Genomic DNA, 25,880 nt, shown 5'->3' on the forward strand with positions numbered 1-25,880 from the left:
AAAAGCCAGCCGATCCCTCGGACCCATTAACCCCTTCCCGGGTCACCCTCTCGCTTTGGTGTCCCATGCGCGCACAACCCAACCACACACACACCCTGACCCAGTGCCAGATTTTCCTGCCTCTCGCCAGCAGGACCCAGCCACGCAGGCAGCTTTTGCTCAGCATCTCTGTACTCTGCAGCTGGTCCAGTGGGCTAAAGCGCGATCCATCCTGCGGCTCTCTGGGGCTGCCTTCCAGCAACCTTGGAGAGGCTCCTTCGGCGCCTCCGTGGCAAGAGTTGTTTTGTTAGGGAGAAGTAAACAGCTCCTGTGAGTAATAATAGGGCTATCAGGTCTGCTCCTGAGGCAACACATGGCCAAAGCTAAAACCAATTACTTGACACGGGGAGGATTGGTAAAATAGCACCCCTGCTGTGAAATGTGCTTAATTTGGGAAATGGAATGGCGGCTGCACATCATTTGTGTAGCTGAAAGGGAAGACATGAACACAGCAGAAAGCATGGGGTTGTAATAAGCTTTATTAATATGATGCCGGCAGATGAAGTCAGAATAGGGAGAGTGCATAGACCAGAATGCTGAAAGTGTCATGCACTCTCTCTGTGTAAACACCAAGATGCTCACAGAGCAGATGGCGTTCCCTAGAAAACAACTCAGAAAGGTTCTTTTGAATTATTTTATAGGAGCAACTTTAAAAATAAAATAATGTCCTGTCACTCCTCAAATCCAGTGAAAAGAAGCTCCATGGTAAAATAAATACAGTTTTGAGGACCGCCCCCCCCCACGTCCAAGGATGCATTACGAGCAAAACAGGCATTATGTTTTGAAAAGGGTCTCAGCAAATCTTCCCAAGGGAATCCAGTGAAAACCTCTAGGGAAGACACGTTCGTCTCTTGATCTCTTCAATAATTCCTTCTCTGTGAATATTCACCTGCAAAGCAGAAACATGAGTAAGCTACAAAACATGGGTCTCTCGCTTCCCACCCCAGTGCACTTACCCCTCAACAGCCTAGTGAAACACAATGGCTTAGTTTGTACAATATAGTAAGTCCAGCTATGCCTCACTGGGGCCTTGCAACTGTGTGGGCTCCCAGAAGAGAGCCTGCAGAGCCGCTCTGCTTCACCTCGACCCTTTGCTAAGCAAAGCTTTGGGCTTAGCCTGTCATCTGAAGCCTGTCATCATGGTTAAGCTCTCTTTCTGCTCCCTAATCACCAACTATTGCCAAGAACAAGCCAAGAGTTTGACTTACTTTGACATGTGAATCAGGCCAGTATATTCTGTGTTATAATAAACCACCCCTCTAGCTACCTTTCCCTCTATTAAATGGAATTTGCAATTTTTCTATCACTTTTAAGTTGGAGATTGCTTGCAACTTGACAGCAGAAAATTTATCAATTCCTCAGCTGGATCCCTCATTTGCAATAATTTTTGACACTATTCAAAAGTCTACCTGTGACTTGCATGACTGCTTTTACATTGCTTTTTCTTGGATGTCACAGAATGGGGGGGCATGGGGTTTTTAGGCAGCACCTAGCAAGATAAGATTTCCTGTGGTTTTGCAACTGTGTGAGAGAGAAATCCTAGTTGGGGGGTGGGGGTGGGCAAGGCAGAAATCTGCCTTCCAAACAAAGTTGAAGAAAGTTTTGTTGCCTTTTCCTTTTCCCTCTCCTCCACGTCTCAGAGATCAATTAAAAGCATTGAAGAGATCAGACCTCCCCTCCTCACCCTGTCCTTTTTTTTGGAAACAGGAGGTTTTGCCATGCTTAAACAATTTAAATGGCAAGTTCACAAGATAAGCCAAATTAGTAGTATTTCCTTGCTCCTCAGCCAATAACTATTACTCCTCAAATGGAACATACACTGCACTTTCAGTACTGCAGTATTTCAAGAGCATGATTCACCTTGTCCTGCCCTATGAAATAGTCACTGGCAGCACCACCATACACTGGGATTCAGGTGTAAGGAAGGCAGGATGGAAAAGTGGTCAGACAGCCATATTTGTGAATTTATGCAGTTGGATGAAGTTAGTTGTGAGATTAAGCAAGAATGCATATGTTTAATATATACTTTAAGTGTATAATATCTAGGTTCCCATATATAGGTGAAACTCAGAAAATTAGAATATCATTGAAAAGTGCATTTATTTCAGTAATGCAACTTATTTTTTCTTTTTCTTTTTACAAATGCTTTCTTTTGGAATAAAACAAATAGTTGCAATAATACAAAAATAAACAAAAATAAACATCACTATAACATTTCATTAATTACATTCCATTTATAATTGACCCACCTAACGACAATTACAATTACAACAAATAAAGGCTTGACATATCTTTCTCTGCATGTCATGCATCTATCTCATATATTGGTTTCACCTTTTAAGTTGCATTACTGAAATAAATGCACTTTTCAACAATATTCTAATTTTCCGAGTTTCACTTGTAGTTTGTATTCTCAAACTGTTAAGCAGTTCCCTTGGCTGTCTGTTACCCAACATAGCTGCTGTGGCTGGCTAAACAAGATCAGAAAAGAAAAACAAACATTTGAATTATTGGATTAGCAAGGAATGTATTGCTGTCTCCAAAATATATGTGGAACTGGCCTGAAAAACAAGTTGTAATTGCTTAAATTAGAATAAAGTGTGACATACCTCATTCAATACAAAGGAGCCAGTAAGAGCTCCTTTATCTTTGGATTAGATAATTCACACCTTATTCTAGACTTCTGTAATCTCAAACTTCTTATCTCCTGCCTTTGAAAGACTTAACTGAATAGAATTCAGTTACAGGTAGGTAGCCGTGTTGGTCTGACATAGTCGAAACAAAATTAAAAAAATAATCCTTCCAGTAGTACCTTAGAGACCAACTTTGTCATTGGTATGAGCTTTTGTGTGCATGCACACTTCTTCAGATACACTGAAACAGAAGTCACCAGGCCCTTATACAGTATATAGTGAGAGGGTGGGGAGGGGTATTACTCAGAATACCCTACATTACAGCTGCATCTGTTCCAACTCTACAGGGACTCTCACCTAAGAGATCTACAGCAAACCTTTTTAGAACTAAAATATCCACCTGATGAAGTTAAACAACAGATCAACAGAACCAGACTGATACCCAGAGAGAACTTTCTGCAAGACAGGCCCACAAAAGAAAATAAACACCACTAGTAATCACATACAGTTCCCAAATTAAAACAGTACAACGCATCATCAGAGATCTACAACCTCTCCTAGACAATTGTAGTTCTCTTTCTCAAGCTCTGGGAGGAAGGCCTTTCATTGCCTACAGATAGCCACCCAATCTTAAACAACTCCTCACCCACAATAATACAACCACCAGAGTTAACATGGACACTGGTACCAGAGCCAGCAAGAAACCCAAATGCCAACTTTGCTGCCACATACACCCAGACAACACCATTACTGGCCCCAACAACATCAAACATACCATCTCAGGACTATTTAATTGCTTATCTTCTAACATTGTGTATGCCATCAAATGCCAACAGTGCCCTTCAGCTCTCTATATTGGACAAACAGGCCAAACCCTACGCCAAAGGATAAATGGACATAAATCTCACATCAGGAATCACAAGACAGAGAAACCAGTAGGAGAACACTTCAATCTCCCAGGACATTCTATACAAGATCTCAAAGTACCTGTCTTATTACAAAAGAATTTCAGAAATAGACTGGAAAGAGAAGTTGCTGAACTGCAACTTATTACCAAACTTAAAACCATGGAGAGATCTAGTCTGAATAAAGACATTGGATTCTTATCTCATTATACATAATAAAGCTATCTTTAGTCATCTCACCCCTTGCTTTTTCCTGTAAGACCAATTGTAGCCGTTAACAGTCGTCAACAGGTTTACCACACCTATCAGTCAATCACCCATTCCCACCACCCTTCTGAGAAATACCCCTCCCCACCCTCTCACTATATATAAGGGTCTGTTATACAAGTGTATATATAAGTGTATCTAAAGAAGTGTGCATGCACACAAAAGCTCATATCAATGACAAACTTAATTGGTCTCTAAGGTGCTACTGGAAGGATTTTTTTTATTTTGTTTTGAATAGAATCAGTGAGCCTGAGTAGTAGGAAACAACAAGAGCACTAAATTTGACCCCAGGGCAGACCTGATAACACTTGAGAACCAGTGTGATACAGTAGTTCTAACGCTGGACTAGATTTAAATCTTAGGTGATAACTGGCCAGACACAGTCTCTCAGTTGAACTTATCTCACAGGATTGTTGAGAAGATAAAATAAAGTGGGGAGAATGATGTATACTACTTTGAGCTACTTGTAGAAAGGTACTATTTAAATGTAATAAATACATTTACGTTTGTGCAGATATAGTTTTATGTTGTGTGCAGAGCCCTTCTGACTAATAAGACAAATGAATTCCATTTATATGAAATTACTCCTGCTTTTAGCTGGACATTTGTTATATTTTTGCTCTCAGACTTTCTCTTTGCAAAAACGTAAGATGAAGAGCCATGAATACCTCTTCTCTAGTAGCTACATCTCGCAGTTTGACCACTCCATCATTTAGCTCTTGCTCTCCCAGGATGGCAACAAGAGGGATTCCTGTCTCCTCACAGTACTGCAACTGGTTCAACAGTTTGGGGTTCTTCTTATAAAGCACCTCTGCCTACAAAGCAGAAGAAAAAAGTTAGTAGGCCAAGACAGAGAGTAACCTCCACTGTGCTTTGCAAATAAGTTTCAAACTGTGGTGTTGGGGGACCATTTAGAAAGCTTATCCAGGTTTTCTCGATGAAAATAATACTGATTGTACATAGGCTTATCTAAAAATAGGCTATTCATCATTCCCATTTCTCCCCAGCAATCTGGAATTGTATGCCTAGTGTGTTTCCTAGGGCAAACTGTTAACCCACATGAAATTCAGTAGACTTGACCAGTGACGTGTGTGAACCAATCATGACCCCATCAAACATACCGAGAAACTTCAACACATTGGAATGATGCAAATAATATTTCCTGACGATAGAAAGATTGAAGTCTGTTGTGTTACTTGTTACTGGCAGATGCCTCTAAATGCCAGGAATATATTGCAACCAACAACTAGATTCCCTTATTGCAGAACATAATGATCCTCATAATGCAAACTTAATTAAGACTATACAAAGTCCAAATCATCGCCATTGCATGTTTCACTTAAGGCTGCAGATCTAGCAGGATTTTACATTTTTTAAAAATGAAGGGTATGTAATGTGAATTCATCTAACTATTTTAGGATGAAGTATTAGGCTATTTAATTAACTACAGGGCAAATCATGTAGCTTTCCCTAGGTGCCTCACCCTTTGGAAGTGCCTTGAACTGCAATAATACATTTTACTGCTTGAATGGAGGGTGAATGTGCAAGGGGGGCAATTCCCCGATAAAGTAAAATAATAGAAATATTTAACTAACTGACCAATCATGTCGGTTCTGCCCCTCTAACAAAAGTCCTGCTTCCCCTTAACAAAAATCCTGGCTATGCCCATGTGAATGTGTGTAGGAATGTCTGGTCCCCTCACCTGTCAAACATACCCCTATTCCTATTATTCATTCCTGCCACATGACAAAGACAGAGGAACAGAAATAACTTCCCTTCTCCCCACCCCCAATTCTACGACCCCTATTTTGGGCCCAACTCCTGATATACTGCAGTTGCACCTTGATCCCAGAATCCCACAGCTCAGAAACAAGCTTCAGCCTCTCTTCAAGGAGTTTCTTCTGAGCAGATGCCACGAGCACCTGGGTCCCAGTTGTCCGGATCTTTTCCTCAGAAGCCTGAAGGTGGAGACAGATGTTTGAAAAAGATACATAGAAGCACTCTAACAAGAGAATCACAAAATTTATGTATGCCAGATGATTTCAAGTCGTTACATGAGCTTATTGCACCGTGCAATAGACTACTGAACCATCCCAACAGTACTGAAGAGCTATGCTACCCTTGTACTACAGCAGGCAAATAATGTTTGCAAATAATGTTGCACATTAGAGACAGTTGTGCTTATAGCAAACCTGTAGATCAGGAGTGTCCAACCGGTCAACCGTGATCAACAGGTCGATCCCTGGATCCTTATCTCCACCCCCCTCCCCCCTCAGTCTTTCCCTGCATCACGTTCCTTTGTTGTCTGCTGTAGCGCTGTATTCGTCTGTTAACGGCTGTGTAGTTGGTGAGTGATTTATTTTAATCCTGGAAACTTGCTGTTTTAAAAAAGCTCAACAACTTTGGTCTGCCCCACTAAAAAAATGGGTAGATCTCTGCCAGTCCCCACCCCCCGGGAGTAGATCGTAGTCTCTTGGGAGTTCGACGTCCCTGCTGTAGATGCATAACATATTCCAGTGTAAAAAGCAGTGAGATTCAAGTAGAAAGACCCCACCACCACAAACACAACAAATTGCACCACAGCAGAGCCTTCCTACTACTGATGGACCTGCTAGCTATCATAAGGAAAGTATGCCTTTCCACCCTTTTCACACCAGGAACAGCTTAAACACTTAGGGTAAAGACTGGCTAATAAGCTCTCTGGCTGTTAAAATAAAAAAAAAATCATTTTTCTTTTGAGAAATGTGATATGAAGTTTATAAAATAATGGATTGTGCAGATAAAGAGAACATAAGAGAAAATGTTCTACTTGTACATACCCTCAAAGAACTTCAAAAAACTGGTGTGCAAGAGTAATGTATCCTCTGAACTGAATTACATTTTTCACTTTGTATTTCCATGCAAAGTGATTCTGTGGAGAAATTTATCCCTCTAAAGATTTCTAGTTTAGGACTTTGTACCCTGGCATAGAGAGTAACCTCTTCCACATTCTGTCTTTTCTAGAGAGTTTAAGCATACACATAACTCTATCCCCATTCCATTAAGGCACTGATACAAATCTTATTTAGCCCCCACTCCCTTAAATACTTGTGTAAAGGAACTATGGGGTCAGCTTGGGATGTCTACAACTATGCTGTTCAGCTAAGCTCCAGTTCCTCCAATAATGGGTATATTTCTCAACACTTTGGATGAGCTGCCATTGACATGACAACTTTAGTTGATGTAAAAAGTCTCTCCAAATATACAGTGTACTTAAAAGCTCTGAGAGTCACATGGCCACAGACTCCAAAACTGACAAGAGCTTGTAGTTGTTTGTTGTGAGCTGACTAACCAAACTTTGATAAAGGGAAAAGCAAGCAGTCCTTACCGCCACTTTTTGTTCCATGATGGAGAAGATCCGTTCAATGCCAACGCTGAATCCCACACAAGGCACTTTCCGCCCCTTGGGGTCAAACATCCCTACAAGTCCATCATAGCGTCCACCTCCGGCTATGCTGCCCACACTCACAGACTCATCTGTTTGGTCACTTTGCTGGAGAACAGCCTCACAGATTACTCCAGTGTAGTAATCCAAACCACGAGCCAGGCTCAGGTCAAAGGAAACCTGCAAAATAGGACCAGAACCTCCTTAGAAGTCAGAAACACTCAGGTGATGAGATGGACCAGGATTAGAATTGCACTGCTCTCACTCACTTGCTCCAAAATGCTGAAAATCGTCAGGTACTCAAACAGCAGCTTCATTTCTTCAAGGCCTTCCCTAGCCAGCTTGTTCTGCGACAGCTTTGGATCTTGGAGCAACTGCTCAATCAGACTCAGCCCACCTGCAGAAGTGATACATGCAGTACGTATTATCCTCTGCAAAATATGCATCAGGACCAACAGAAAACCATCTCCTGCCAACCCAGCTCAACAGTTCTTTCTCAGTTCTCTCATCTGATGCAGTTGTATCTTTTTTAATAATATGGCTATACTTAGGTTAAATATAATTTTAGACACTGGAAAGTTAAACCCGCAGACGCTTTTCCCCATCAGCTAAGTGCTTTAGCCTCAATTGCCAGGACTCTCCAGAGGGGGCGAGGAGGCTGACCACCCCTTTTGTATTTCAGACTATGTGCTGAGTCAGACACGATGACCTTGCAGGAAAATACAATGATCCGTGTGCTTTTGCTTCCAGACTTTAGACTGTGCTTCTCTTTTGATCAGTATCCTATATAATAATGTCCAAGTTGTCCCTGCGTCCAAGCTGTCCCGTGTGTCCCTGGGTCACTGCGCATGTGCCCCAGGGATACAGGGATTGGACAGCAGAGACTGCGCGCGCGCACTCTCCCCCCCCTCCAACCGCCGCTCCCGCCTCACTGCAGGGCACGTCAGGGAAGCGAGGGTGGAGGCTGGCGAAAGCCTCCTCACAACCCTCCCTGGCCGTGAGGAGTGGCGGTTGGAGGAGGCAGGGGGGGGGGAGAGTGCGCGCGTCCTTCCTGTTGGCGGCTGGGGGAGAGGAACGGAGGAGGAGAACGCAGCGCATTCTCCTCCTCCGTTCCTGTCCCCCTGCCGCCGACAGCAAGGACAGGTCCCAGGGTTCGGAGAAGCGCTGCGCAAGCGCTTCTCTGAACCCTGGTATGTCTCCTTGCTGTCGGCGGCTGCGGGAGAGGAACGGAGGAGAACGCAGCGCTTTCTCCTCCGTTCCTGTCCCCCTGCCGCCGACAGCAAGGACAGGTCCCAGGGTTCGGAGAAGCGCTGCACAAGCACTTCTCCGAACCCCAGGATGTTCTAGCGCCCGTTATTAAACGGGCTGAAATACACTAGTGGAGATATACTTCCCTTCTCCCTGCAATGTGTCCACGGAAATATGAGAGAATAAACAGCATAATTTCCTGTTCTCTGTCCCTCCCCCACTCAGTCGTGTATGCATTGGTGCTAACACAACGTCCCTTTCTGTGTCACAGAGATTAAACACTATCTTGAACAGCAGCATGAGATCCCAAGCCCACATGCCTCAGAATAAGAATGACAAAGCTTTGCTATTTCATACTCACCCCTAAGCTGAACATATTCACCAATATGATCTGCAATCTCTGGCGAGAGCCCCTTCTCTCCAACCATCTCACTTCTCACATCATCCCAAGCCATCTGTGTACAGAATGAGAGTTATATGGTCTCTTAATGTTTTAACGAGCCAGTGGTTTGTTAACTGGGATAGTTCAGAAGCATTTTCCTTGTCTCATTTCTATTCTGATTCTATGGGACTTCTCTCCATATTTCAAACCCCTATTGACTTGACTCCAGTCTCCATAGATGGGGAGGTGAAGCTACTGTTGGCTGCTGACCAGCAGGTACTAGTCTGCCCTGTCTTGAGAAGAAAAACAGCTTGCTCTGGCTGATGGTGTGGGCAGAGCTGACAAGTCTCCTTCTTTGGAGGTCTTTAAGCAGAGGCTTGACAGCCATCTGTCAGGAATGATTTGATGGTGTTTCCTGCTTGGCAGGGGGTTGGACTGGATGGCCCTTGTGGTCTCTTCCAACTCTATGATTCTATGACTACAAACTAGAAAATAATCTCCAGGAATTTCTACACAGTCCCTGAGGGGGTGGTGTGCAATAAAAAAAGCAACAGTATTACTGCAGAAAAACGTGCCTCATTTGATGGGATACACACATAATACATGCTCAGGCATTTGCCATAGTGAGTATAGGCAGGAGTATATATACAAGCTCTGCCTCAAAACATGCACTCCCCCTCCCCTCCCCAGTCCCTGACTTTCCTTATGTTGCACTTGCAGCCAGGGATCCTTCATCACACAAAACTGTTGAGAGCAGAACTTCCCTGCTCATACCCACACTTAATTTTGCATTAATGTGAAAAAAGGGAGCAGGGAAAGCAAAATATTGTTGTGGTGCAAATTAACTAGACACTTGGGATTTGCGATATATGTACTGGAACCTATCGTTTCCACAGGAAACAATTCAAAAAAGAAATAATGTTAGTATTCTGCCTTGACCTTATTAAGTGTGTACTATTACATGTGGAGGGATGCGGGTGGCGCTGTGGGTTAAACCACAGAGCCTAGGGCTTGTAGATCAGAAGGTCAGTGGTTTGAATCCCCGCGACGGGGTGAGCTCCCGTTGCTCAGTCCCAGCTCCTGCCAACCTAGCAGTTCGAAGCAGTTCCCTCCAGCGGGAAGGTAAACGGCGTTTCTGTGTGCTGCTCTGATTCGCCAGAAGCGGCTTTGTCATGCTGGCCACATGACCTGGAAGCTGTACGCCGGCTCCCTCAGCCAATAACGTGAGATGAGCGCCGCAACCCCAGAATCAGTCATGACTGGACCTAATGGTCAGGGGTCCCTTTACCTTTTTATTGCATGTGGAACTCTGTGCGCTAACTTGGTCTGCCATATTTGAAGAGGTAAATAGTGTGATGTGGCAATCCAAGCATTTAAGTAGGACAAAAATGGATCCACAAATTGAGCAGTTAAGCTAAGAAGTCAAGGTAATCATTACCCAAACCTTTGTTTCCAGCATGTGGGATCTTAAAAAGACAGAAAGAGTAACTTTAAACTGGGGACGTCTCAAGTTGTCATGAAATACTAGACTAATGTTAATGGAGCAATTAAAAGAGTAATTATAGAATGAGTGTTGATCTGAAAACTTTATTATACCAAGATATAAACAGTAGCTATTGCAAAATATTAGTCTGCAAGATATGAGCACTGATAATCACATTATGTCCGAGGGTTAAAAAAGAAAAATTCACAAAACAAGAACTTATACGCTGATCACCAACTAACCATATGTTGTAGATATTACTGCAAACGTATTATGCTATTTTTGTGTTATACAAACAGCATCAGAAGACTTGGTCTATTTATTAGTAACATACATTATTCCTATGATCCTTGCTTATAAAACCCAATAAAAAGTTTTTCAAAAAATAAGTTTCCCCTCCTGCATATATGCCAACTTCTTCCAATCCAAACTTGACAGTTTCTCTGCCACTCATCAAGAGCAATCCAGTATCAGTTTCATTCTCAAGGAGCAGGGTTTCAGAAAAAGGATGAGGGTGAATATTTAATGCTGTACCCAAGTTCTTAGGAAGCCTTGAAAACCCTCTTTTCTGATTATCATAAGCTTTGGCTTCCTAGGCCCAGCCATCAGCCCCCAACACACTGTAGTTCTGAGGGAGGACCAAAAACTATCACAACGTCTTCTGGTAGCCTTAGGTGCCCAACTTTTTCTTTCTCTATGGTTTTTTTTATTATACTGTACACGTTTATTTTTTCCCTTATGGTCACACCATGGGAAATGCAGTGGGATGTCAAGGCCTTTCCATGTTTACCAAAAACTTGAGCCACGGTAAAAACAGAATTTATTATCCTGATGTCCTTACCTTGTCTAGCTTGTCCACAGCAGAGCAGATGGACCGGAATTTGCTCTCTGGAACTCCACATACTGCAAACATCCCATCAAGGATACGACGGTCATTGACCTGCAGGGAAGTTGGTTTTTTATTTTCCCCACTCATGGTTCATGCTTCTGCATGTTATTACCTCTGAGGGGCAGATGAAAGATGAGGCCGTTGGATGGGCAGCTGCCTCTGGCTCACTTTCCTCCCTCAAGAAAGCGGAGTTATTTTTTGTGGGGGGAAATGGACCTTTTCCCCCACAAAAAATTACTTAGCTTTCTTGAGGGAGGAAAGCGAGCCAGAGGCAGCTGCCCATCCAACGGCCTCATCTTTCCTCTGAAGTACTGTAACTGAAACCAATAGGAGTTGGTATTGAAGTACTGAAACTGAAATCAGTAGGAGATACATTATCTCACTCATGGCAGAACTGACCACAGCCCTCCTCTTTCTTTCTACAGCAGCGTTTCTCAACCGCTGTTCCGCGGCACACTACTGTGCCGCGAGACGCTGGCTGGTGTGCCGCGGCGTGCGGCGACGAGAAGGGCGATTTGCAGAACTACCGTACGGAGCGGAGAACCTTCTCAGCATGGCTGCGTTTGAGCGCGCCCTTCACAAGATGGAGGCGATTCCTGTCATAACCCGCCTGCCTGCCCCGCCCGCACCACCACTCTCTGCTCTCTCTTTTATCTCTATGGTTCCTCCTCGAGCGTCCCTTTGACTTAGTTGTCTATGGTCTTCCGCACCCAATTGAAAGCCGCCGAGCGCTCAAATAGGGCGGCACAGAGTTAATTTTTTAAACTTTTTTAATGGTGGTGTGCCGCGTGATTTTTTTCACGGAACAAGTGTGCCGTGGCCCAAAAAAGGTTGAGAAACACTGTTCTACAGTATGGAGAAGACAACAGCATTGAGATAATTAGTAACAATCTAACTCTGAAATGGGCCTTTCCTGCAGTGGCTCCCTGCTTGTGGGATATTCTCCCCAGGAAGACTCATTAGTATCTTCAGGCACGAGACAAAAACATTCCTATTCTCCCATGCCTTTGGCTAATTAAACAATCTATGGCCTATGAATAGTCTATCTATAGTCTATCAAGGTATATATATAAGTGATTTATGTTTGCTAGGACAATTCTGGTAAGGGACCCGCAAATACAAATAAGGAGAAAGCAGCAAAGCTGGGGAAATAAATACCGTATTTTTCTGTCTATAAGACACCCCCAATTTAGCGGGACTCTAAGAAAATGGGGGGAGATCTATCCATGTATAAGATGCCCCCAAATTTTGGATGTTATTTTTAGGGGGGGAAACCTAGTCTTATACATGGAAAAATACAGCAATTTCTAATCAAATTTGAGGAAGCACAATGAATATATACTGAAAAATTAAGACAAAACCAACTGTGTTTCTCATTTTACGTTCACTGCAAACAAGAAGATTAAATAAAGAGAATAGTATTTTGTGTACATTCTGGATAAAACTGCTGTAGATTTCTAGACTTGTTCTCACCTTGATAACAAATGGTCCTATTTGTAGGGCACTCAGGATCTCATGAATAATCTTCAGGCACTCTGCATCTGGAATCATGGGGTCATACTGGCCAGCAATGTCAAAATCCTGGGGCACAAATTGCAGAAGTGAAAATCCTTAAAGCATAAAACATCCACCTGAGTGACAGACACATAGGTTGATTGATACATAGTTCACATCTGCCCCAAGTCTTGACAGCAGAGCAAGGCAGTTAAGTTGTCTAAACTAATTTTAACATTGTATATTCATATTCTTGTAACCTGCCTTGGAACTCTATGGTGAAGGGCAGGTAAGAAATGTAAAAAATAATAGTAGCATGGATTGTCAGTCATTTGAGATTTGGAACAAGGCACACATTCAAGTATCTAGCCCTTTAATCATATCAAGGTACCCACAAATATAAAAGGGTGCCAAAGATGATAAAAAATGTTGAGGCAAATCAAGGCTGAGAAAGTGTAAGTGAATGTATGCAGACAAATGAAGACAAAATGTCAGTTAACTGCACTCTGGTGGCAGCCAGTAAACAAGCATGTAGGCACAGCAGTGTATCATTTATACAGCACCATTTATGAACATACAAAGCAGCGTATCAGCAGAATGGAGATACAAGCCCGGTTCAGACATTATGCCTGAACAGAGTACTACAAGATGGGGTGAGGGGCTTGCTGGTTTGGCTCTGCTTGCTCCATCCATAACTTCCTCCCACTGAGTCCACTTAAAAGTGTTCTCCAGGTTTCCCGCTGTGAGATTTCATGGCTGAATGCACTTAAAAACAAAAAACTGGAATCCGTAGAACTCCAATAAACTCTAGAATAAAGCAAATCTGGAAAGGAAACCACAGACTGAGCTACAGGGAGTTTTCCACCTTCTCTCTCCAGGCAGTGTTATTTCCCTTATTTCTGTAAGGCGGCCCTTCCCTCCATTCCTGAAGCAGCTGATCTACAGCCTAGCCGAGCCAGTCTACAGCCTAACGAGTTAAGAGTGGTAGACTCGTCATCTGGGGAACCGGGTTCCCGTCTCTGCTCCTCCACATGCAGCTGCTGGGTGACCTTGGACTAGTCACACTTCTTTGAAGTCTCTCAGCCCCACTCACATCACAGAGTGTTTGTTGTGGGGGAGGAAGGGAAAGGAGAATGTTAGCCGCTTTGAGACTCCTTCGGGTAGTCGTAAAGCGGGATATCAAATCCAAACTATAACAACTATATTTTTTTTGGCAGCTGTTCCAGGTCCTCCTATAGTTGTCAGTCAAAATGAAAACAATTACTTGTGTGTCCCACTACCTTTAAGGTATTTTCACCAGGCTTTCACTGAATCAAGGGAAGTGTTCCTGTAGAAAAAGGGCGGGGGGGGGGGGGGTTGAGGACAACTACAAAACACTCTGGGTGTTACATTATTTTAAGCTCTGAAAGCAATTCAGGCAGGAGAAAGAGATGACAGCCAACTACAGGAGAAAATGGGAACAGCACCAGCTGGGTCTGACTGGGAGAAGGAAGTAGAGCAAGAATGTTATATGCAGCATGAGAAGGGAGGAACGAGCAGGAAACCAATGAGTCATATATGCTTTAAGGCCATCCTACAGATACTCACACACTGGTAGAACTCTCTGTATCGGCCTTTTGTCATGGCTGGGTTGTCCCGCCTGTAGACCTTAGCAATATGGTAACGTTTAATATTGGTCATTTTGTTCATAGCCAGAAAACGAGCAAATGGAACCTGAGAAGAGAAGGCTAAGGAAAACATCTAAAATCCTAATGTACATAATTTAAGCTATACAGTACTACTGGATGCATTTGATCTAGTGGGTTGAAATGAGTTGAAGAAATGACTTGGCACCTGCTAGCTGACACCAGGAGGCAAAAAGAACAAAATGTGTAAATGAATAGAAGCAATGGTGCACATTCACTTTTGAAAAGCTTATACTTCTTTAAATGAGGCACACCATTTTTTTTAAAAAAATGCAAATACTCCTAAAAGTTGAGAGCAACAATGGTTGCTGTGATTCAGAATCAACTGTGACCTTCTCTTTCAAAAAATAGGATTGTACAAAACCTGCTACAGTCTGCATGACCCAACGTACACCTATTACCTCAATTTTTACACGTCTTTGCCTGTTTCCATGCTTGTGACAAGGTGACAAACACAGAAAAATGTGTGCTTTAAAAAAAGAATTTTGCCATCAAAATGATGTCCCAAAAGTTTCTGAATCTACTTAGCTTGAGTAATCAAAAACTTGCATTTTTAAAATTGGAATAAGTGCAGGTGTTCCTCGTCTGCTGAAGAGCAGTTTTCTGCCCGAGCTAGGAGCATGGGATTTAAGGATACAGTTAAATCATAGCGAAGAGATAGGAGCTCTCCCCCCTGATCTTTCAGATCATAGATCAGCTTGGAATCTTCTCCATACTTCCCTGTCAAAGTTTCCTAAAAAGTAAGGAGTGGGAGAGGGGATAGAAAAAATAAAATAAATCAAAGGCAAGCAAAGAGTCATGGTAAGCAGTAGGTTTTTTTAGGGCAAAACAAATGCATATTCAGGCAAATTTGCTCTTATAAAGCCATAAGGTGCATGGGGAGGACCTGCATAAAGCCTATACAGTGGTACCTCTACTTACAAATTTAATGCGTTCCGAACGCACATTTGTAAGACGAAAAAATTTGTAAGTCAAATCCCATAGGAATGCATTGGGAGAAAAAAATCGTAAGTCGAAGCAACCCTATCTAAAAATTCGTAAGTAGAAAAAATCCTATCTAAACCACATCCAAGATGGCGGACGGAGCTCCATTCGTAAGTAGAGGTACCACTGTATTCTTTCCACCCAACTTTTCTTCTTCGATATGAAAGTGCCCCTTACAAAATGTATATAAAAAAACCAACACAATAACAAACTAAATGTAAAACTGACACTGCAATCCTATACATACCTAGTCAGAATTCTTACTGGGTGAGTGTGACATTCCTGAGCAGATGTAGGACTGCAGCCTAAGTGCAGGAAGTAATTCCACAGGAAGCAAATTGAGTGTGACACTGGCTCTTTAAAACATTTCTTTATTCCCCCTTCTGTTATTATGTTTCAGAACTTGAAATCTATGTCTGACTTCTGGACTAACATTTGACACTTCTACCAGTACCTTTCCTCAGTTGCCCTATTCCCCCTGCTGCCCCATCTCACCTTTAGTTCAAATACTGGAGTATCTATTGTCTCAGCTCCATGGCGTTTGAAGCAATCGATAATGACGCTGAAGACTCTGTCTCTGATTGCCATCTGCTTCGGACTGTAATCCCTGGTACCCTGAAAGTCCAGAACAGAAGACAACTTGATGGACTTCTGTTCCATTGAACACATGCTATGTTCAGGAAAAGTGAACAGAGAAGGTAGGCAAAGTGGTGCACCATTTTCAGCACTCAGTAATGGGAAGAAATTCCATGACAACTCTTCCAGAACATGGTGCTGGAGGATCTTACCTGGGCAGAAAGGCAAAAGAATTTGTGGTTTAAGAAAAGGTTTTAAAGTTATGACTTTGCCCTAGGACTCCCCACCCCAAAACAGGGTCACCTACCACCAATGGCCCTAAGGGGAGGATCCTCATGAATATAATATTTTTATTTTCCTTATAAGCTGCCTTGCTTTCTGCCCCCCTGACCAGGCAGCCAAAATCTAAACAGATATCAGAGTCAGAAGGAAGAAGTCTGTTGCTTTGTTCTAGGGTGGAAGACCTACATGTGGAGGTCTATTCCTGATAAGAATGCAAATAACGCAATTCAACATGCTTGTAAGCCACCTTGTACAGCACGGGTGTCAAACACAAGGCCCGGGGGCCAAATCCGGCCCGCCAGACCTCATCATGTGGCCCGCCGAGCGCCCCAGCCAGTGGGACCCAGCAGTGAGACCTTGCCGCTGAAGCGCCGCGCCAACAAAGCGCCGACAAACAGCTGGGGCCGGGGAAATGCTTTTTGCCCCTGGGTCCCTTCGTGCTCTTTTCTGGCGCTGAATCAAGGCGGTGACCCCCCCCTTCCCTTTCTTTCTTCCTCTCTCTCGTTCTTTTTCTTTCTTTCCCTCTCCTTCCTTCCTTCTTTATCTCTGTCTTCTCTCCCTCTTTCTCTTTCCTTCTTTATTCCTTCTTTCCTACTCTTCTTTCTCTCACCTCTTTCCTTCCTCTCTCCCTCCTGCTCCCTCTTTTCTTCCTTCCTTCCTTCCTTCCTTCCTTCCTTCCTTCCTTCCTTCCTCCCCTCCCCTCCCCTCCTCTCCCCTCCCTCTCCCTCTCCTCAGAAACATAGGATGCTGCTTTATACTTCTGGCCCTTAAACCCTGGAACCAGGAGAGCAGCTCCAGTGAGTCAACCTCAGCCAGTCCCTTTGGTGAAGGGTGGTGGCTCACTGGCAGAACATCTGTCCTGCATGCAGAAGGACCCCAGCATCTCCAGGTACTAGTAGCTCTGCAAAGGTCCTGCATGAAACCCTAGCGAGCCTCCACCACCCAGTGCAGTTACCAAAAATCATTTTTCAATAAATTGTACAATAATTGTACATTTGAATATCTACTTGCCATTATTCTGGCTATGTTTCTGCTTTCAGAGCTAGTTATTACTTACATTATTACAAAAAACAGTAATAATTGAATGCAGTGACAATAATTTATGATAATAAAGAGTGGACACATAGTCCTACAGATACAACCGGCCCTTTGAGGGTGACCAAACTGCTGATGCGGCCCCCGATGAATTTGAGTTTGACACCCCTGTTGTACAGTATATATTTTGAAAAAGTTGAGATGCTTAATCAAACTATAAAATCAACACTAAAGTGCAGGTAACTCATAGATAAAACCAGCAAAGCTTTAAAACAACAACAGTATATAATCTGAGCAGCTTTTGATTGAGAAGTAGTACCGGTACATATATAGTCTAAATTGATTAAAAATAGTCTGCTAACTATTTTTCTCCAGTCTGCATTGGGGTTTTATGATGCTGTGTTCAGCAATTGTTTTACTTCCTGCAGTTTTAAAATGTCATTGTTTTTATTTTAATAATTTAGAATCTTAAAATCTTATACTGTTACATGTTACGGTTGAGGTTGCAATCTGTTTTGTGAGGGTAAATAAGTAAACAGTTATCAAAGGCAAAGGAACTATGCCAAACTTTGGAATTCAAAGTGGAAGTGGAAGTCAACAAAGTTTTCAAGCTTCAAAGCCTAAGAAGCCAACTAAGCTAGGAAACAAATTACTGGTAACAAAGAAAACTAGCTCTTACCTTTACTACATTCTACATGAATTTTATATTGAGCTGGGGTTTAAATGTGGCTGCTTGTGATTGTATCCAGATCCAGATCTTACCTACCCAGTTCTGACCTAGCAATTGCCATACTTACTAGCCTGTTACAACCAAAGCAAGGAAGAGGCTTGTGGCACAGTGGGCAGGGACAGACAAGCTTCAGGCCTGATTTACCTACTTTTTTAAAACTAGAACCTTGAGTTCCACCAACCAGAAACAAAATGATGGCTCTGAACACTTAGAATGAAGGGCTAGGATGTCTCTGAGCTAGTCTAGTGTGCGCCTACACACAATCATGCTGAACTTCAGTCTTTTTTTCAGAACCCAGTATGGAAAAACAGTATTTATGAAGCAGTGTGTTATTTGTGCAAGAGCATCCTCTAGTGGCTGCAAGGTTTTATAACAGCTGTATTTGAGATAAATGGAAAATGGAGAGTAGGAATTTCTGTAAAGCGTTTTTCTTGTTGGTGGAGAGTAGAACATACTGGAAAGGATTAATTTATCTTCTGGTAGGCAGGGGCCAAAGTTTATAAAAACTATGGTAGTGGACAGCTGGAACAGGAGGGAATCTTCCTCCCAGGTGGTAGCCATAACTTTAAAAAAGTAACCAATTTCAACAAAGAACAATACAGTACAGTATAAGGAAAAGGAAACCTCTTGACTGAAGCACTCAAGAAATGAATGTAACACAGCAGTAACCACCGGAAGGTGGGAGGAGAACCCTGTGACAGAACCTGCTGGAGCAACCTCCTGCCAAAGGATGTTTCTGCAGAGATGCACTAGTCCACCTTAGAATGTCTGATGAACATGGCTGGATGGGATCAGGCTGCCTCTGATTTACACAGATAAATTTATGCAGTGTGGCAGTCCTATTGTCATGCCAGGACCCCAGAAATATCAGAATCCTTGGTTCATATCCCAGAAGGATTATGGGAGAAGGGAAAACCTCAGGTTAGTTCAGATTGACTCCTCTAAGCAGCCCTGCTCTTCCCCCTCCCTACTCTGTTTGATTTAATTGCCTACTACAGGCTGTAAAAAGAGGCCCCTGTGTTATCTGATTAGTCTGATTTACATTCAAATAGCAGAACTTGTGGTATGAGGATTGGGTCAAGGAAGATCAGGAGACCCTCTTCACCTGAGTGTCTGCTGTAGATCAAAATAAAAAAAATCCTTCAGTAGCACCTTAAAGACCAACTAAGTTTTAGTTGGTCTTTAAGGTGCTACTGAAGGAATTTTTTTATTTTGCTTCGACTCAGACCAACACGGCTACCTACCTGTAACTACTGCTGTAGATCAATTAGCCTGAGAAGAAAGGAGGAGTTACCCAAAGACATTCCAAACCCCACTTAGTGCCCTAATGAGGGACAGTTGTGAGTTATGCTCACACCTAAAAGTCATTGGCAGGCCTTAATTGATACAGCCATTTCATTGGTTTAATCATGGAACCCCACGGGACTAAACTGGATAAGAATAAAAAAATTCCTTCAGTAGCACCTTAAAGACCAACTAAGTTTTTATTTTGGTATGAGCTTTCGTGTGCATGCACACTGAAAGCTCATACCAAAATAAAAACTTAGTTGGTCTTTAAGGTGCTACTGAAGGAATTTTTTTATTTTGTTTCGACTCAGACCAACACGGCTTACCTGTAACTGGATAAGAATAGTTCCTTTGGTGTTGGAACTTTGCATTTTGCCAGCAGCAGCTTGCCAAAGACCCTGTCAGCATGAGGCTGTGAGAGGGAGGGGCCGTCTTCACTTCATTCTTTGAAACTCTGATGTATGCGTACGTATTTAGCTAGAAATACTTTTATTGTTTTTCTGTTTGTAACGTTCTAAGAAATGTGCACTGATTTTTAAGCTGTCTTAAGTTTTTAAATAAACCTTGGAAAAGGAACATTGCTTTATTTCCTTTTTGTGTGTGCTTTGCTAAGGGGGGAAAGCTCTGGTTCAGTCCCTAAAGCCATTTAGTCACTTACCGATTTGATACACTTGCTGGTGTCACGTTAAGGTGGGCCAGAGTCCTGTAAGGAATCTTTTGAACTAATTCTACTGTAGGCTGCACGGTACAGTGGGCCTGGGTTTGAGCAAGGAAAAGCCAAACCGGTTGAACTTCTGTCTGAGTCTCAAAGAGAGACTGAGAGCCTTGCACCTGATAACAGGAGGGGGGTTTCCTCCCCTGGAGTGCATGGTGGGAACAGAGGGGTGGTGGCAGCTACCGCTAAGGTTGTTTCGACTACGCTTTGCAGGAAGGATTCCCAGCCCTTGCCTTTCTCACCAGTCCGTCCAGGAATAGGAGAGCTGGTTGAGGGGAGGGAGAGTTGGAAAATCCTGACACCTATATAGAACTGCTGTGGTCACTGCCCCCTCAGAGAGATGTCAGTGGGCAGAATCTGGGATCTGGCATGATAAAGCTGTGCAATAACTACCTCTGGAGGGGATGGCCTGATTTGGTTTGGAAAAACCCTGTCTCTCAGTGTACTCCATTCAACTTCCTGACATGGAGCTGGAGCCCATCCAGATTTGAGTGGAGAATAATAAACGGCAACAGAAAATCCAAAGAAACAAGGAGTTACCAAGAGCTGCTAGAGCTGCGATCAACCACATCCAAGAACCAGAGTTGCCTTGGATTATTATTATTTATTATTTATTATTATTATTTTAACCCACCCCTCATCAAAAGATCTCAGGGTGGATCACAAGATAAACATATAAGATAAAAGCACAAATAAATAGTTAAAATAGAAGCAACAAAATATTAACCACCCTCCCACAACACAGTTAAAAGGCTGTAGGATATTAATCAGCCAAAGACTTAGTTGAAGAGGAGAGTTTTGCCTTGCACTTATCTCTTACAGTGGCATTCTATCCATTAGAGGTCTATGTTAGCTTAAAATAAAGTCATAAAGCTAATAAAAAAATGTCTTCTAGATTAGTAGGTAACACCCTTTCCTCAAAGTCTTTGTGCTGTTCAAGTGCAGTGTTTATCAAAATGAGAATGGTGGTTCCTGTTCCAAAACATATTGGGAAAACAGGATGTTGGGGAATTCCAAAACAGTAAGACGAAGCCTTAAAAACTTATCCTTTGAAAAGTGGAAAAATGAAAACATACTAGCAGCTCAGATTATAAAGTTAAATAACTTTTTAAAAAATGAAAGATGTTTTTAAAAGGCTAGGTAAATAAATAAGTCTTCCACATGCCATCAAAGAGCCACAAAAAATGGAAGCTGAGGTGTCTATGTAAGAAGGCCCTCTTCCAAGCAGCCATCTGCTTCAGTTTCCTTGACAGGAACACATGGAATACAGCTTCAGAAGAGGATCTGAAGGATCAGGGAGATATATATGAAAGTCAATCCTTCAGATAGTCTAGTCCCAAGATAAAATCAAAACAGGGCTCAGAATTGGGAGCCAGTGCATCTGATACAGCACGAGCACAATATGATGAAAATGTCCTGTACCAGTTATCTTTAGGACCAACAATAGTTCCCCAACCATAATTAAGGGCAGTACCACAGACAATGCAGTCTAACAGTCTAATGAGAAGGTTGTTATCTCCACTCAGGTATGGTTGCTGCAGGTATAACAGCTGAAGTGGACCGAGTTTGGCATCTCCCACCTGCATTTCCGTACACTCACCCATACAGGTTGGGAACCTCAATGGCGCCCTTCTGGAGGCAGGAACCCGGATAGCTCCCTGCCCCATAATCAATGGCACTGATTCCAACAACATATGTTCTTTGAAGATAAAGTGGCCACTCAGTACTACATGCAAGTTAGGATCCTACTCTTTGGTAAGAACTGCACAAGCATGAAGATTACAACGTAAGTCTCCTTGCACTGGTGCAATGCAGCTAATTACTATGCTAAACCTCTGAACTCACTTAGAATTTGGTGTAGCAGTGCAAAGTATTTGTTATATGCAGCTAAAGTAGCCTAGCTGCACTGGGAAACATGAATGGGATAGCATTGCTGGGATAGCAAATCACAGCACCCTTGACACACATAAGCTGCAGCAGGAGATGCACTTCAGTCATCAGGTCACTGTTCCAAATTAATGAAACCTTAGGGTTAAAAGCTGTCATTGGCAAGTTAATAAACTACATATACCTTTAGTCTATTCCTAAACTGGACTGCAAGTTACTTATTTTTATTTGAAAGGAGCATGCAGTAGTAGAATGGAACTTAAACCTCCTCTCCTCCGTAGCCCTCCCCCAAGTCCTCAAAATCACATCTGGGGGGTTGGTGGACTCTCTGGAGAAGATTTTGGGAGGGCATGGGGAAGATGCAATCCATAGTGGAATGCTTGATGTGTAAATCAACCCAATGTGCAACACCTGTAAAAAGGGCAAATTTCATGTTAGGAATGATTGGAAAGGGATTGGAAATAAAACTGCCAATATCATAATACTGTTATATGAATCTACCGTAAGGTCACACTTGCAATATTGTGTACAGTTCTGGTTACCTCATCTCAAATTGTAAAGATGGAAAAGATTGAGAAAAGGGCATCTAAAGCTATAACACCTTGTAGGGTCATTTATGGAGCATCAGCTGAGAGTCTCTTAACATCTCCTATATTGCTGGAGGCATCAAAGAAAACCGATCCCAGTTTGAGTATATAGAACTCCACAGTGAGGGGTGTAGCTTGAGGAAGGAGGGCAGCTTGGGATGTATAAAAAAGGCCAGATACAAGAGGACTGAGGACTGAAATACTGCATTCAATTCCCAGGATTTAGGTTCCGCAACCCTGCTACGTACACTTACCAGACAACAAGACCCACTGAACAGAGTGGGGCTCACTTGTGAATACACACACTAGAATTTGCAGGGGTAGAAGCAACAAATAAATCCCCTGTAATTTCACTGAGAGAAAGACATGTTAGATTCCAGGAGGACATGACTTGAGCCATCAGAAAGAAATCACAAGACAGTCTTCCTAAACCCTCGTTAAGCTTTCATTTGCATATAAAGTGTGCATGCACACTTGAGGAAAACAAGAGTGTACATGAAGGAATTTACCTTTGGTGTCTTGAGAACAAACTTAGGTTTGTCTTCTTCAGGGCATATCTTTGCCTTCATGTCCAGCAGCTTTGCCACCTGCTCTGCAATCTGAAAGGTAACATTTTTTTAAACAAATCCAAGTTACACAGCTTTTATCCACCTCATATTTATACAATAGCTTTGCTTAAGTAAGTTTGGTAATGGTTAATACTCTAACCCTGATACCATCCTTGATCCATTAAAACTCACCAATAATGACAAATCCTGCTGTGGGTGTAGCCTCTCCCCTACGCTCATTTTACGAAATACAAATCTTTCACCATAAGATGCATTTAAAACAGTTTGGATCCATTTACAAATTGTTTATTTTAATTGATGTGTATTAGAACTCACTTGTTACAGAGAGAGGTAGGTAGCCGTGTTGGTCTGAGTCGAAGCAAAATAAAAAAATTCCTTCAGTAGCACCTTAAAGACCAACTAAGTTTATATTTTGGTATGAGCTTTCGTGTGCATGCACACGAAAGCTCATACCAAAATATAAACTTAGTTGGTCTTTAAGGTGCTACTGAAGGAATTTTTTTATTTTGTTACAGAGAGAGAGAGGAAGGAGAAAGGAAAACAGAGGAAAACTCTTCTTCCTTGGAGGCTTTTAAGCATCTGTCACGGATGCTTTAGCTGAGATTCCTGCAATGCAGGGGGTTGGACTAGATGACACCTGGGGAATCCCTTCCCACTCTAAAATTCTATGATAAGCTAGGTCTATTAATTTTGACATGTCCAGTCTGAGACCTTGTCAGGGAAAACATGGAATAATAATAATAATAAGGTCCACCGTTTCCTAATTACATATACAGTAAGTGTATATATTTATCCTGTTTTTCGCCCCCGATAACGACTTGCGCGGAAACCTCTGGGTCGCTTCTTCTAGGCTGTTAGCGAAACGAGACCCCCTGGCAGCGCCTCGGAGGCCTCCCCGCCCGCCTCCCAAATGACGGGTCCAGGCGGCGGCCGCTCTTCCCTGCAGCCTCTGCCGAGGGCGCCGCCCGCCCACCTTCAGCCTGAAATATGGAGCGACACCCCCCGCCCCGCCTCACCTCCTCCTGGGGGGCCTTGTCCTGCTTCAGGCGCCGCACCAAGTCGGCCTGCTTCCTCAGCGACTCCTCCTCAGCCATGGCCACCGCCGCCCGCCTCGCTCAGAGGCTGAAAGGGAAAAGAGGCCGCCGGCGCCTCAGTTCCTCCTCGCTCGCTACCTCGGCGCCTCTGAGCATGCGCAGTCGTCTGTATCGAGGCTGCGAGGGCCGCCCGCTCTTTAGGGGGTGGGGCATTGAGCCACGCGCAGGCGATGCCCGTCTCTGAGCATGCGCATTGGCTTGCGTCGACGCCTCGAGAGCTGCCCGCACTTCAGTCTTCGGCTAGCGTCCGGGAGGCTGATGCAAGTCGGGCTCGGAATGGCACGAGGAGGAGAGGGGCGGGGCGGGAAATAAAAGAATGAGAGAGAGAGGAAGTGACGCCAATAGCACATTGTTTACATGTTCCCTTCTCTGAACCCATGAACCCATGTGCATACACAGTATTTAGCTCCCAAGTCATCAGAAATGGCTGTGTATGTGTGTGTTTTAAACAGTGAGGAGTCATGCTCATTAATTTCAGGTCTGCTCAGTAGAACTACTGAATACCACCGTAAAACGGAAGGATGCCTGTGTTACCAAGAACTAATAATAATAATAATCACATAATTATCACTTTTTTTGTTTCGACTACTTCAGACCAACACGGCTACCTACCTGTAACTATAATTATCACTGTTGCTGAATATTTTCCTTTTAATTTCCCTCAGACCCTATGTGTGTGTATACCTGTAACTCAGCATTTCAAACATATGAATTGTACTGTAGTCCAAAAAAGCTTAAATAAATGTCATAGCTTCTAAGGTGCCTCAAGACTGCCAATTTTGCTGCAACAAGCTAACACCACTACCGTAGCTATATGGAAAATACCTTCCAACTGAGTCTTGTATTTAACTATGAAATCGTATGCATGTTTGCTTGGATTCGAAATCCCACTGGGCTCAGAGGGACCACTCCCAGGCAGTTGTGTACAAAGTTGCTGCCTAACAATATGACCTTACACACGTCTACTCAATTTGATGGGGCTTACACAAATGTGTTTAACAGACTAATACAGTTCACCCTGAGGAACTTGGTACTGAATGAAACCTGTCTTTGCATCTGAACCTCTCCTAATTTAACATCATGAACTGATCCACGCTGCTTTCGATGGAGTTTACTTTCAAGTCTGTCTTGCAGGATTTACTGCAGTTAACAGTTAAGATCAGATGGAATCTAGGCACATTAATGTGAAGTAAGTTCTGCTGTGTTCCATGGCGCTTAGAACTGAAGATGAAAGTGAGCTGTTTCGGTGGAATGGCCATAAATTTCTGACAGGTTGCTTCATGTGAAAATGTTCATGCAAGTCAGGCCGCTTGGGCATAACTTGGTAACATTTTATTAATTTTCCAAAAAAACAACAATACAAAATCAAAACAAATCAGATTGACTTCCTCCTAGTCCCTTCCTGGGTTCAATTATTAATCAACATACCACCTGTCCATTGTTAAATTTGAAAACCATTTAAATTACCTAGTGCCCATTCATATCAAAATTACAAGTACTGTAGTTCTAAAACCCTGCTAATGTATTAACCTGTGTACAATGCTTCTGTATATATGCAATAAACATCTTCCATTCTTCCTTAAATTTGTTGTAGTCTCGTCCTCTTAGTTTCATTGTCAATTTTGCCATTTCAGCCTATTCCATTAATTTAACTTGCCAATCTTCTTTAGCTGGTTCATAACTTG

At 42.9% G+C, this 25,880-nt stretch overlaps 1 protein-coding gene across 1 annotated transcript; it reads right to left on the reverse strand.

Moving 5' to 3' along the window:
* Positions 1-500: 500 nt before the first annotated feature.
* HARS1 (histidyl-tRNA synthetase 1) lies at positions 501-24,285 on the reverse strand. The gene is made up of 13 exons (XM_035103482.3): positions 24,118-24,285; positions 23,042-23,131; positions 15,929-16,048; positions 15,087-15,182; positions 14,352-14,477; positions 12,744-12,851; positions 11,223-11,321; positions 8,878-8,971; positions 7,538-7,665; positions 7,212-7,448; positions 5,686-5,802; positions 4,513-4,659; positions 501-928 (listed from the first exon to the last, which is right to left on the reverse strand). Exons 1-13 carry the CDS (start codon positions 24,193-24,195, stop codon positions 869-871), a joined length of 1,500 nt encoding a protein of 499 aa, XP_034959373.1. The 5' UTR covers positions 24,196-24,285; the 3' UTR covers positions 501-868.
* Positions 24,286-25,880: the final 1,595 nt, after the last annotated feature.

This window comes from Zootoca vivipara, chromosome 8, assembly GCF_965207765.1.
Source record: "Zootoca vivipara chromosome 8, rZooViv2.hap1.1, whole genome shotgun sequence".
Taxonomy (NCBI): domain Eukaryota; kingdom Metazoa; phylum Chordata; class Lepidosauria; order Squamata; family Lacertidae; genus Zootoca; species Zootoca vivipara.